Source organism: Electrophorus electricus, chromosome 13 (assembly GCF_041902795.1).
Source record: "Electrophorus electricus isolate QZ-2024a chromosome 13, ASM4190279v1, whole genome shotgun sequence".
In the NCBI taxonomy this organism is placed as follows: domain Eukaryota; kingdom Metazoa; phylum Chordata; class Actinopteri; order Gymnotiformes; family Gymnotidae; genus Electrophorus; species Electrophorus electricus.
Genome location: NC_137509.1, coordinates 11,883,871 through 11,897,353, shown reverse-complemented (window position 1 = coordinate 11,897,353; position 13,483 = coordinate 11,883,871). Strand labels below are relative to the sequence as shown.

The following is a 13,483-nucleotide window of genomic DNA, read 5'->3' as shown; positions in this document are numbered from 1 at the left end:
TGTAACGAACATTTTATTTATTAATATACCAATAAGTGAGAAATCACCAATGTATCCCTAGGGATAGATAGATAGATAGATGGGGGGAGGAAAATAAATTCTGAAATCTTTCCTTTCTATGGTGAATAACGGTATGCAGGGTAAAGTGTTTTAGTAAAATGTCATTGGACCTTAAATCTTTGTGCTAAATTTACCTGATCAAAAGAAACGACCTGGTGATTCAGCTGGTGATCACTCCAGGAATATGGAACGTGATTGTGATGGTCACACGTGGCTTGGAACTGTAAACTCAGGGAGAACCTTGGAATGGTATTTAAGGTTTCTTTGTAATATATTTATACTGTAAATATGATGGTGGGACTGCGAGAGAAATTAAGCATCCTCTAATCATCTGAACACCTGACTTGATTTTTTTTTTTTTTTTTCCTTCATTCACAGAAAATTGCCAGGAGGAAGGCCGAATGAAATACCCAGTGTCATAGAGCTAAGATGCATTGTTTAAGTACAGTTCATAAAGCAAAACCCAGTGAAAACTCTTCCTCGTTTTGCAAGGCCCTACATTATATTCTTTTGTGAGCTTCAGGAACAACAGTTTGGTTGGATTAGGTGGGGGAGATGTGGGGGGTGCACATTTAAGTGCCAAAGGGAGTTTTCACAGATTTCTCTTTCTAATTAACTTTATTAATGCCCCAAGCTCCATCTGCTTTTGGTTCTGTGAATTTACAAAAAAAAATGTTGCAAAGGAAATTGCATTCATTAGCAGTACTACTACAGTAAAGTGGACACTTCTGTTGACTTAATCCCTTGTCTCTTTGAGGGCTTTTCATATAATAAACTAATAGAATGGCCCTTATGATGGCTTCAGTTGTTCCTGGAGGGGCCATGGTGAATCCAAGTGGATGAGGACTTGGTAAAAGTGAAACTCTTGGATGGTCTTATTTCAGATACAACTGAACTGTAGTAGCAGGGCCAGTAGTTCTACTCCATGTAGTCTATATATAGAATGTGGCCCAGGCACTGGCACTGTTTATGACTGGAGACCCTTAAATTGACCACCTGGGCTTTTTGTGCGAGTACAGGGATAACCCATATTTCAGTTATTTTGTTGTTATTTCATTGATATTAGACATGTAAATATTTATTATAATCTTCCAGAATATCATGATTAGTGAATGAACTAAGTATTCTTTACAGTGTCAATTTCTGCTAATTCTGTAGTACCTCTTTCTACAGCTACCAATAGTTGTTCATTAACAAAGTGACTGAACCATACCACATTATAGGCTTAATATCCAACACTTGGCTCTCAAGAGGGTTTAAAAAGGATTGCTGTTAGACAAAAAGACAAAATGGTATGTACATTTAAGAACGCAGAACTGATGACCTCCTACAACTGTTCTTTAAAACACGTTCACCATTATTGTCTGTTGACAACAAAATATTCATAGTTCACTGATGGATTCAGATAAAAAGCTCTAAAGATTTTACAGAACATGAATCAAAATCTATTTCAGTTAACCTATTGAACAGATTCTCAACAAAAGTTACTACTTTAATAAAACATTTGCATATAAAACTGTAAACACAGTAAGAGGGTGCTCTGTGGCGGCAGGACTCTTCTGAACTCCCCCCCCCCCCCCCCCCCGCCCCTAAAAATAATATTCCTTCATTATAAGCATATTAGTGTTGAGCATTGAAATAATCTCAGCACCTTACAATACATCTGAAACTCTTAGGTACCGCAAACATGCTTCACTCATTCAGCTGGTAGTGGACAATACCAATACAATATATTCTTATATGTAGGAAGCAGGACAAGTGGATTGGGTTTGTTGTCATAGGAAGATATAATTTGAGGAAGCATCTTTCATAAGGCATGTCTCTTGATCAGCCGTTTCAAAGTAGGCTAACGGAGTAGAACTGACATTGTTCATTTCCTCATACAGCAGGGATAATTATTCTACGTTGTATAGCACAGTTCATGGGCAATGGCAAATACCAAAGTGTTTCCAGTTAGTAGTTCTTCTATGACACAGCGTTTTAACTCCCATCTTGCATTTTCAGAGTGGTACAAATAGGGATTACCAAAAATCTGCTCTCCTTTGGCTCAAGGCAGTGTTGGACTACGCTACTCCAGTGCCGCAGGTGTCCGATATCCATGCTGGTTTAGCATGGTCGTCAAGGAAGTTGAGATGCTCTCTTTTAGCTCCAAGGCAGTGGCTTGCCTCAGGTCTTGAACTTCTAGCACCTGCTGGTTGTGAAGTTGCGCCGAAATGCACCATAGGATGGTTGGTGTGGACAGAGCTCAGCAAAGTCTCTTTTCTAAATTCTGTCCCCACGTCTTTCCAGCGCAGCATCTCTGGCCATGCGGAGGACAAAGCGACTGGCGTGTTGCAGGTCCCAGTTGTAGCGTGCTAGGATCTTATAGCAGTCCTCTCTGGAGCACTGGGTCATTTGGTACAACTGCTCGGTCTAACATGAGGACAGGAGTGCATGAGTGAAAGTGAGGCATATATGAATGTTAAGATGCAAAGGGCAACATGATTATCACCTTCAGTTGCTGCTCTGCTGAAACTGGATTCCAGTCATTGCGCTGTAAAGCTCTCTGAACCTCTTCAATGGTTACTCCATGGACTGCGTCCTGGACCTGTTCAGGCACAATTTTTACCACAGGATTAAAAAGACAATTTCACTCTTACCCCAAAGATCAACAAACAGAAGGTAAAAATATTAAGTAGCCCAATTACATTTTTAGGAATCTCTTATAGGCTGGGCTTGTGTGACATCTGCTACTGTACGATATACTGTTGTCTAAAATGGACAAAAATACATACTCCTTGTATTTCCAGCTTCCAGGTGGCTTCTGCTATAGGTTTTAGCTGTGGACATGCCCCCCCTCCCTTTTTTTAATTGATAATTATGTAATTGGAAAACAAAATTTGTCGCAGGAAATGTATGATGACTGTCATGCAGTATGCTCACCCAAGAGGCGAATGGGTGAGGAGAAGCTTCCAAAGTAAACTAGAGAATCAGCATTTGTACATCTAACATATTTGGGTGATGAACTACATTTGGCATTTGTGTAAAAAAATAAGATATTTTCCCATAATTGAGTGATGAGGATTATGAATAAAACAACAAACCACATTTATGACATTTGGTTCAGTTATTGTGTTTGCATTGTTTCTGTTAGTACCTGGCTGGATTAAATATCTCAGGAGAAATTGGTGACATCAAAAAGGCAAACACACTGACTAATTTCCAAAGAAACAAGTGATCATACCTGCGATACGAGTGCCTCCTTATCCATCGCTACTTGTGGTGGATACCTTTCCTGTAGCCTCTCTCTTACTTTCTCTCGTTCTCTCTCCTTCTCTCTTTCCCTTTCGAAGGCATTGTCTAGTTGGGAAGCAGATTTGGCCAACTGGGCCATCTTGTCTAGGTTGCTAACACCCATAGCCTGCTGCTGTGCTTGTAGCTGCAGGTTTGGATGGGCAGGAGAAGGCCAGGGAGTGGGGACTAAGTTTCCTCTCCAATCACGCATTAGCTGTGGCTTGCGTTTGAAGTTGGGGGGCGGCGGTCGTTTAGGAAGATTGGCGCCACTGGCATCACTAAACCTCCGTGGGTCCTGGATTAGGTGAGCCGGGATGCCCCTACGGAGGTGAGTTCTCTGAGCTAGGCTACCACCATCCTCAACCTTGTTTTGATTAATGCCCAGGACTGACTCAAGACTTCGAGACATACCTAAGGAAAACATAAGGATTGGACCGAGCCTTAATGTAAAGTAATAATTTGATTACAAAATAAAAAGACATCAACTGATTTTACACAGGAATTTGGAAAACTTAGCACAACTTACTACAAAGTAACTATCACACTTAGAAACAAATATTCTAGAGCATAGCATTTGGAAGGATTCAGCTATGATACGATGCATTTAGTAATGTGTGCTCTAACCTGCCATTTTCTTTAGATTAGAGCCTTCCTTCTCTTTTGGCAAAGAAATCCTTGCGTTTCTAAAACTGAAAACATGATTGACAGTCATAAGTCAAACTCCCATTAAAGTCACACTCACCAGGATGGTTTACTTAGTATTTGGCATTAAAAAAAAGAAATGAAGAAATCCACCAGCACCACTCACTCATCGAGCCGTTCTGGGGTTCCCCAAGTGCGCTCTGGTTTCATGTCTCCGTGTCCTGTGTGCTGCAAGCTTCCTTGGAGAGGAGGAGAGATAAGACCAGCAGGGGTAGCGGGGCCTGGTGCACCTGCTGAAGACATGGGAGGAGCAGTCAGGGCTGGGGGAAACCAGCCCACACTCAGCGTCCTCTGGTTCTGACCCTTCCACTCACACAAATCCGGCCTGGGCAGAGCACAGAGTAGAGAAAAGCACAGCCAGTAAAACACACTCATATATTCTGCAGGCTCACTTTAATCAGTACCAGCAAAAGGGGATAGGCTTATGATTATCATCTTTGTAGAATTTTGGATTCTTGTCATCAGTTATTAGGTTGTTGTTTTTTTGGGTTTTTTTTGTTTTTAAAGGTTTTTAAATTTAAATTTGGTTATTAGTAAACAGTGTATTTTCCTATACGTATAAATGTCTTCTCAGTTCAGTTCCATGACACAGAGTGAAATAAATAAAACACTGCTCAAATAACAAATAAATTTGCTCATCATCATTCCCTTCTGTGATAAACTGGGTGTGGAACTAATATTCCAATGAGCACACTTGACTGACTGGCTGTTGTGCTAGTCAGGCCGAGCTATTTATAATGGCACAACAAGGGAGAAACAGAGTAACGATGAGTAACTGATGATAACTATGCAAATAAGTCTAATTTTAGGCACCAGAGATGCCTTGTTCACAAATCCTGATGAAATGGTAGGTTTTTTTTGTTTGTTTGTTTGTTTTTACCATTGGGTTGAAAACACTGCTTAGACACAAATGGCTAGCTCTGTGGATATTTAAAAATTATGTAGACTTCACTGCAAAAAAGCTTATAGCTAGCCTAGCACTGACTACCTTTTTGTTTTCCTATTGTTAATGTCAGTGCAGCCTGATACAATGGCTGCTTTGAAATATAAAATCAAATTTAGGTCTGGGTAGAATCTGTTACTCCAAGACAAATCATTACAGTCTGTTAATCCACATGAGTAAATATTACAATCGGCGTTTCAGCCTGACAGCACAGCTACATCAGAATGGGAGAAACTCTGGTGAAATAAATTAGTAATTTACTTGACTTTGTGATGGTATTTATAGGACATAGTTTTTACATGTACTTATACAAAGAGCAAGATTAATCTAAACAACAACAACACAGATTTAGGCTCCCTAGATCTTTAAGTAAAAACTATGCTTAAAGAAAAAGACAAACATTTGCCTTCCCTGTTTTGCCCTTCAAAGGCCCACTTCTCAGCTCTTCGCAGGAGGCCCAAGGACAAGAGGACAAATTATGAAAACTGCCTTAGAGGGGCTGGCGCAAGTTAACAATCTCTCCCCGTTCACCCTTAGCGTTCCTCCCACTCCTGTTAATGTGTGCTGGTCCCCGGGCCCCTTCCTTACCCATGATCTATGACGATCACTAGGTCATTGGTTTGTAGAGTGAGCTTTCTGGGAGCTGAAAAATCCCGCACTGCACGGACCTCCTTTGGCTGAGCCTAGACACATACAAGTGAGAAATTACCAGAGCACTGTATAGGCAATCAGCATAAACCTCAATCTAATAAATTACTACAGCTGAAATGCTTAAGTTTATTGTTTGTTTTTTATCCTAATGTTTCTGATTTGTTTTATGAAAATCAATTCTAAAAGGTCCAAAGTATCTTTTATTTCTTAAATTTATATATTTCTTTAATTACTAAACTTCCTGAACAAAGACATCTGTTATTTAATGCGTGTAATGAGTACTAGTGTCAAATCCCTCTCTTGAAACCCTATATAATGTCACGTATAGATCCAATTCAGACCCCAGTCTAGTGTTCCTCAGGCACTGACCTCAGCAACCATGGTGGTGAGTCGGGTGAAGGTAGGCCTCTCAGAAGGGCTGCAAGCCCAGCACTTCTGCATCACGCAGTAGAGCTCCTGTGGACAGTCTGTCGGCCTCAGCAGCCGCTCACCCTCCCGCTCCACCCGAAACAGGATCTGCACACAGATCAGTTGTACACAGTTGTTTTTCCCCATGAGTTTTCAAGAATTTGTGCTGAAGGTGCCAACCGAGCACAGCATAGCACCCAGTAGGCATATAATCTTACTGGAAGTCACTTTAAATGTTTATACATTTCTTATTCCGTGGTCTCATTCTGGTTAGGAATTCTCATAAACACAGTAAACAGCCACATACTAACCTGTCTCCCCGACATCCCGAGCCAGGGCTCCTCACAGTAAGTAAACATTTCCCACAGAGTGACCCCAAACATCCAGACATCTGAAGCATGTGAGAAAGACCCCACACGCAAACTCTCAGGAGCACACCTAGGGGGGAGGAGCAAGGGAGAGATCAGACTGTGGAATCAAAATGTCTTCAATAAGTACTTATCTATTTGGCAGTTTGTTGCACATGTATCAGAGAATCATGTCCATGAATTCAAGGCTTCACAAAATGACTTTTTACATACATAAAGTCATACATTTGCTATTGTTTGTTGTCTTTAATCCAGGAAGATGTCATCCCTGGAGGGACAGATCTGTGCTGTTTGGGTATGCCTGACTAGTCCTAGTTTTGCTGGTATGATGTATCCAGTTAGTCCTAGTGCTCAAACAGTATAAATCTGTTTGTTTCCCCCATAGACTTTCATTCCAATAACAAAATATTTTAGTCTATATTTGTTTTATTGTAGTAATTCTTTTTTCCATGGATTGTTTTTGGGGGAAACGCAGTGATACTCTATACTCTCACATGAGCTATGTATTTCAAGCCAGGACATTGGGGGGGGGGGGGGAGTGAGTTATACCATCTATAGTGCCATCAACCAATCAGCATTGTTAAATGTTACTTCTCAGCATTTCAGTCTATTGGCTCTAATTAAGTAAGACCTCGTGAAGAGAAAGATGGCACTATCCAAGACCTGTATATCCAAATTGTATTACTTTCTCTAGATCCTACAATATCTTCTATGTCATCCATTTAATAAACTATTAAACAACAACAACAACAACAACAACAACAAGGATAACCCAAAATAGCCTCTCACCAGGCAAACGGGATGCGTCTGTGGGGCCCCATGATGTATTGGTCTCTGTCCTGGCCCAGATCCCTCATCAAACCAAAGTCTCCAATCTTCACCAGCTCTCTGGAGGCCAGGAGAACATTCCGGGCTGCAAGGTCTCTGTGAATGAAGCGCCGTGCTTCCAGATATTCCATCCCTGCAGCGATCTGGGTACTGAAGAGCCAGAGGCGGCCCAGTGGGTAGTTGCCCTGCCGCAAGCGCAGGGTGTCGTACAGAGAGCCAAACAGAGCCAGCTCTGTTACCTGAGGTGAACAAGGCCATATAGGCAAGAACAAAAGGAAAGAGGGTAAGGTGGCTGTAGAGCTGGTTCATCAGCCGGCTCATAAGATGGCTTAATCTTCCACGGCCTGGAGGGCACGGCATTTCCAGGTGATGGTTAGTCAGAAATGCACTCAGCAGACGTTTTTATTAGACACACCTTGCAGATGTAAGGTTAGTGTTCACAGCCATCTGTTGCTGCATGCAATTTGTGTTAGCCATTCTCTAGATCCTCATCAATTATTAGTCTCTGATCAGAAAGCTGAAGCTGGGTGGATTGTTTCATGTGGTGGGCTACTCTAAACCCAGTAGTAGCAGTTATGTATGAAAAGACAAAAACAGGAACCCTTCTGTGCCTAAACTTTACCAGCATACTCACTACCATGTCACTATTATTGCTGTGTTGAGAATGATCAGCCTGCCAAAAATATCTGGTTAGCAGGTTAGCAGTGATCCTGACACCAAAAACCAGCCAGTGATGAAAAAAGGGTAGGCTGTTTCTCATTCATCTCACCATTTTAAGAGGCTGAGTGAGGACCACACCATAGAGGCGAATGATGTTGGGATGGTCCAGAGACTGCATGGTGGTGACCTCCTGCAGAAAGTCAGTCACTGTATCTGCCCCCCTTGACATACTGCTCCTAAGGGACTTCACAGCTACAGGCAGCTGTGGTGAGTATGAGAAGGAGGAATAGGGTTAAGTGACAAAAGACAGAGACATGGAAGCAGTCTAGCATATGGGCAGCACAGTCCAGAGATCACTCTGTTGTGATTCCATTAGATACTCCAACAATGAACACGTGCTAACATTGGTATGTTTGTCCATGTTTTGAACAGGATCATTAGCTAGTTTTATCAATTTCTGGAAAATCTAGTTTCCTTGATATAATGATAGAAAGCCTGAATGTGTTACACTGACATATGACTAAGCTAACAAAACAACAAACAGTTGTTAATTTCACTGTAGAATTAAATAGTCTATACAAGCCTTTGAAGTCAGATGTCACTAGGGAGGTTAGCAATGCAGCCAAAATATTTCATGTCTTGTTTTGGCTCGAGGTGCTTATTGTCTTTGGGTAAAACATCTTGCCAAAGGGAAAGACTCTTACCACTCGTCCAGTAGGTGTGTGCCATTCTGCCCTCTTCACCACACCAAAGGAGCCTGATCCTAGCTTCTCCCCAAAGACCAGCTCACTGTCCTGTATAAGGCACGTAAGTGCTCGTCCCACATCCGGCCTCTGACCAGATCCACCAGCAATCCACTGCTCACCTCCTTCTGGGCCACGCCCCCCACTGAAGACCTGTTATGGTATTGGACAGAATGACTGACACATTGTCTAGCTAATGCCAAAGAGATGTCTAGTGAGAACACATTGGTGGGGTGCAAGAGTCTACCTTGGACATCCATGACCGTGGTCGCATGCTGGTTTTGTAGCGCTTGACTGCTTCCCATAATCGTCTTTGTCCTGTTGATACAACAGCAACGATAAAAAGACTGTATTAAAGAAGCTTTAAACAACTATTAAAGATAGTACTCACATAGATTATGCTACATAATTAGTGCTCTGAAGAAAATATAGCTCATATCTTCAACTTCAAAGTTACACGAAAATAATCAAAATTAGGAGTAAAAACCTGGTTTACTGATGCCAATCTGTTCCAAGTCAGACTCCTTAACGTAGTCCAGGTGCTCAATGCGTGTCACATTGAGTCCATCGCGCATCCTCAGGTAGAACCGCTCCAGCTGCACCTCCGCCAAAAGCTGGTACAGCCACTGACTGTCTTGATCCATCATAATTACATGGTCCTTTTGCGCAGCAGTCAATCTAAACAGTGACAGGTAGTGTTGGTAGAAGCTGCACTTCTAGGATTTAGGCACTGGTGCTCTCTCAGAGTAAAAGGGATACTATACTCAAACTCATCATGAGCTTAAGTGGTTGTACATGCAGATTGGTTGCGTTGTTACAGAGGTGGTGTCACTCATGAAATAACAAATCTAAAAATAAAGTATGCAAAACATATCATTTCTTTACCACATCCTGCCTAAAGACCCCAGCCCACAACAACAATGTAAGGCTAGCTTGTTTTATAACTTTCTGCTAAAACTTTTCTTTCATCACTACAACATTTAAATAGAAAAACTGTTAATCTACATACAAAGGGGATTTGGGTGAAGTCATCTGATTCCACTCTGATGACTATCTCAGAATATAGGATATAACATGGGCAGCATAAGACTGAAACAAAACAACCAACATGTATCTTACCTTAATCACAAATTTTAATTCTATCATCTCTAACCAAATGCTATTCATGATTCATTTCTCACTATAGGAAGTAAATAAATAGCATGGTATATATAAATATAAATAATTTGGATCCGAAGTGAAAATGGAAAAAATAAAAATAAAAATTGAAAATAATGATTCCTAATGCTCTAAAAGCTAAAAGGCTCACTCTTGGCAGGCCTATCTGCACATGACACTAGGCTCCTGTGGCTGATCCAGAAGTCAGCTATACAACTCCTATCCAATCTTGTTAAGATCATACCCGTCACTGTTGCATTCCCTTCACTGGCTTCCTGTAGTCATCCACATCAGTTTTAAGTGCCAGAAATGTACCTGTTCCTTCCTACTTGAAAGCACTAATCTCACACCACACCATAGCTCATACCCTTTATGCCAAGTACAGCTCGTCTTGAATCACCACCTCTCAACAGACAGAGAAGACGCACCTCAAGAATCTTCTCTGCAACAGCACAGAAATTATGAAATTAACTCCATTACTTATCCATATAGTGGAGTCCATTGCCCTCTTCAAATGTAGACTGGACCTACCTCTTCAAGAGGCACATGAACAGTCCCTTGGCACTTCACAGGCACTCAATCACTAAGCCTGCATTTACTAATATACATATTTTTAAAAGGTCTACTACTTGTAATTAAATGAAATGAATTCCTAGAATTCAGTGTACAAAAACTCAAGTCAGAAAGCAAAACAAAACAAGAAAGAAAGAATAATTATAGGTATAGAATGCAGGACAAGGAAGAAAAGGGTAGCTTTGCTATAGACAAAAAACCCAAGGCAGGGGCATAATGCCCCTTCACACATGGCATGATTACGACACACAGTGCCTTGGCTTAGAGTACGCCCGGAAACAGCAGCCTACTGGGATTTACAGCCCACAGCAACAACCTCTGCTTCACTGGATATGCAGTGATGTGGTCAAGCTTTGTGTGTACCTCTGCTTGTTAATGCATTTTTATGTGCATTTCAGAAAAAGTATCTATGGGATGAAGCACCACTAAAAAGTCACTAAAGAGGCTAAAGGCAACGGCAAAGTCACTGTAGACTTGGGCAATAATAAACATCTGCCAGAACTTCATAATTAAAATAATCACCTTTTATTACAAAACATCATCAAGAGCAAATGAAGCTATATAACAAAAGATATTCTATCCAGTAATAACTTCCAGGATGGAAATCGTGACTCAATTTGGTTTTTGACATCCACGCTCTGAACATGCATTTACAACTACCTGTAGTTCCTGCTTTTCAAAAACTGGTCTTCCACAGACAAGTGTTGCCCTTTCCATTAGAAGCATCAGGTCGGTGTAACAGGACAACTTCCACCAGTATTGAAATGTAGAGGTGCACAGGTGCTGCATACTTTAATAATTTACTAAAGTTTTGAACAAAAGTGAAACCAACTGACGAATCAATTAGTGCGTACAGAGACCGAGTCAAAATGAAGGGGCTTGTTCAGGCAGGTATAGGATAACCAAGAGTGTCAAAATAAGATTCCCAAAGACTACACCCAATTACCCACACCCATCTGCAAAAGAAGCAGCTATGAGTTAGAAAACAGAGTTTCAGATACACTGTGTGACATAATAGTTTGCCAACCCAAGACTAAACATAATCTTTGACCAAAACAACCTCTCAATGGGCCAACTCCATTTATGCTGACTTACATTAGGTTTCACATCTATCTGAAGAACAGCCATACAAAAAAGTGAAGACACACAAAAGAAACACTCAAAAACATTCAAATCACATAGATCACTTCCATTATAAGCAGAAAATACAGCATACAGCATTTCTAAACTGACATGCCAAGGTTCTTTTTCCTGGAACAAAGTGAGCATGATAACAGGCATGTCTTGAAACATCTACAAGCTTGAAATTGTTTACAAGCTTGAAAAATGCACGGTGTTTGTTAATGAGTCATATAGGTAAAATGTAAGTAACATCAGTAAAGGGATTATGGGTACAGCTGGCTCTGGCTCATTCAACACTACCTTTAACAAAACTTCTAGTCACTTCATAAGAAAATCCAAAAAGTAAATTAGGCATTATAAAGAAATCAATTATTTTAGTTTATTAATTTGATAAAGTAAATACTGGGGACCCCAGTGAAGATGGTTCTTCATTATCTCATTTCCCACAAATGTAGAATGTGGTAGTATGTTTATTTAGAGACTCAACATAACACATCCCATATGATGGTAGGAACCATCTTAGATTGTACTATGAATGATCACTGGTGACTATATGATTGTTCATTTCTCAAAACATGGACTTCCAAAAAAGAACCTGGTTATCATGTTTAATTATATGTTGTAAAAGGTGACTACTGTGAGAACATTTGTGTGGGGTCTGCTGCTGTTTGTGATACCTTGATTTATTAAAGGGGTCAGAGGTATCAATGTTCTTTCTGTCCCATGAACATTTTGACACTCCGCTTTTGACGTCATCTTTTTTTATATGGCCACTCCAAAATATGCGATTGGCAGTGTCATGCCTGCGTAATATGATAAAGAAAAATTCTTACGTGTCCACTAGTAAAATCTATTCATCTAGTAAAATGTATTCATCTAGTTTAACAAGTGATAATATCCTCTGCTGGTGGACATTTAAAATTTATTGCATAACTCCTCTTTATTTCTAATGGTGAATTAAAGGAAAATAATTAAAGGGAAATATTTGTTTACAGGTGTTATAAGTACTGTGAAAGTGTAAATACTTTTGTCAAGTCCATGGATTGAAAAAGCCTTTGATATTAATTAAGCAGATACTAATTATATTTAGTATAGACGTACTACATTAATAATCTTGACAAGCACCAAGGGCAAAAATAAAATATCAAGATTTACAGCACATTTTAGAATAGATAACTTTCATTTTGTTGGTGCTATTTAAAGAAAACATTTATTTTAAAATTAGTAGCATTAAATATAAAGTAACCATGTTTTATTACGGTAAACAAGAATAAACGCCAGTTTCGTTTCATTTAATTAGAATTCGTTCAAAGCATAGCAGGCCAAACACACAGACAAGGCCCCGCAGGCACGCCTGCCAGTGTGACGTAAACAAACGCACAACACGGTGGTCAAGGTGGGCTGTTCAAACGAGAGGTACTTAGTTTATGTGCAGCTCTGCTTCTTATTAAAATGGATATGGGGTTGATCCATGAAATACATTCCCTCCCCTCTCGAAAAAAATACACAAATTAGGCTTACGGGGTTCTGTCCACAACCTGTCACAGGCCTACCCAATGTTCCAGCTTTCGAGGTCGCCGCTCCCTGATATTATTTTGTTACGTATTACTTCGTTTTAGATTTTAACAGTTTTCGTTACAAGTGAGTTGTCCGTAATGAATTCGTGTTTCACTTACTAAATGTCTTCAGCTCTTGGAAGGCTTCCACGAACTCTCCAGCACTTGCCAGTAGGCGATCGTTCGCCAGAATTTCCTAAACTTCCTCAACTCCACTCCACTCCGCCTCCGCCTCCTCATCTCTCCGCCCATCCCTATCTACCTGTAGACTACGTACGCAAGCTAAGCGTAGCTCAACCTACTCAAACTCTGAGATTTACAAAACAGCGTGTTTTCTGTAGCTTGTGAAGTTGCACTGCATCAAACCTTTTTTTTTTTTTTCGAATAACCATTTAAAAAATAATAATACTTGTAGCTAATCTATGAACTCAATTTGTG

At 40.4% G+C, this 13,483-nt stretch overlaps 1 protein-coding gene across 2 annotated transcripts; it reads right to left on the bottom strand.

Moving 5' to 3' along the window:
• Positions 1–60: 60 nt before the first annotated feature.
• tnk1 (tyrosine kinase, non-receptor, 1) lies at positions 61–13,283 on the bottom strand. 2 transcript variants are annotated; one of them, XM_027015607.3, is made up of 14 exons: positions 13,166–13,283; positions 9,124–9,314; positions 8,884–8,954; positions 8,598–8,789; positions 8,003–8,155; positions 7,195–7,472; positions 6,349–6,475; positions 5,999–6,145; positions 5,567–5,661; positions 4,142–4,360; positions 3,958–4,022; positions 3,284–3,744; positions 2,552–2,647; positions 61–2,472 (listed from the first exon to the last, which is right to left on the bottom strand). In XM_027015607.3, the coding sequence occupies exons 2-14, from the start codon at positions 9,281–9,283 to the stop codon at positions 2,323–2,325; spliced, it is 2,214 nt and encodes a 737-aa protein (XP_026871408.2). In that variant the 5' UTR covers positions 9,284–9,314; positions 13,166–13,283; the 3' UTR covers positions 61–2,322. The 2 variants fall into 2 exon arrangements, with proteins under 2 accessions (XP_026871408.2, XP_081551003.1); XM_081694877.1 differs by lacking the exon at positions 13,166–13,283 and adding an exon at positions 9,646–9,706.
• Between the last annotated feature and the right edge of the window lie 200 nt (positions 13,284–13,483).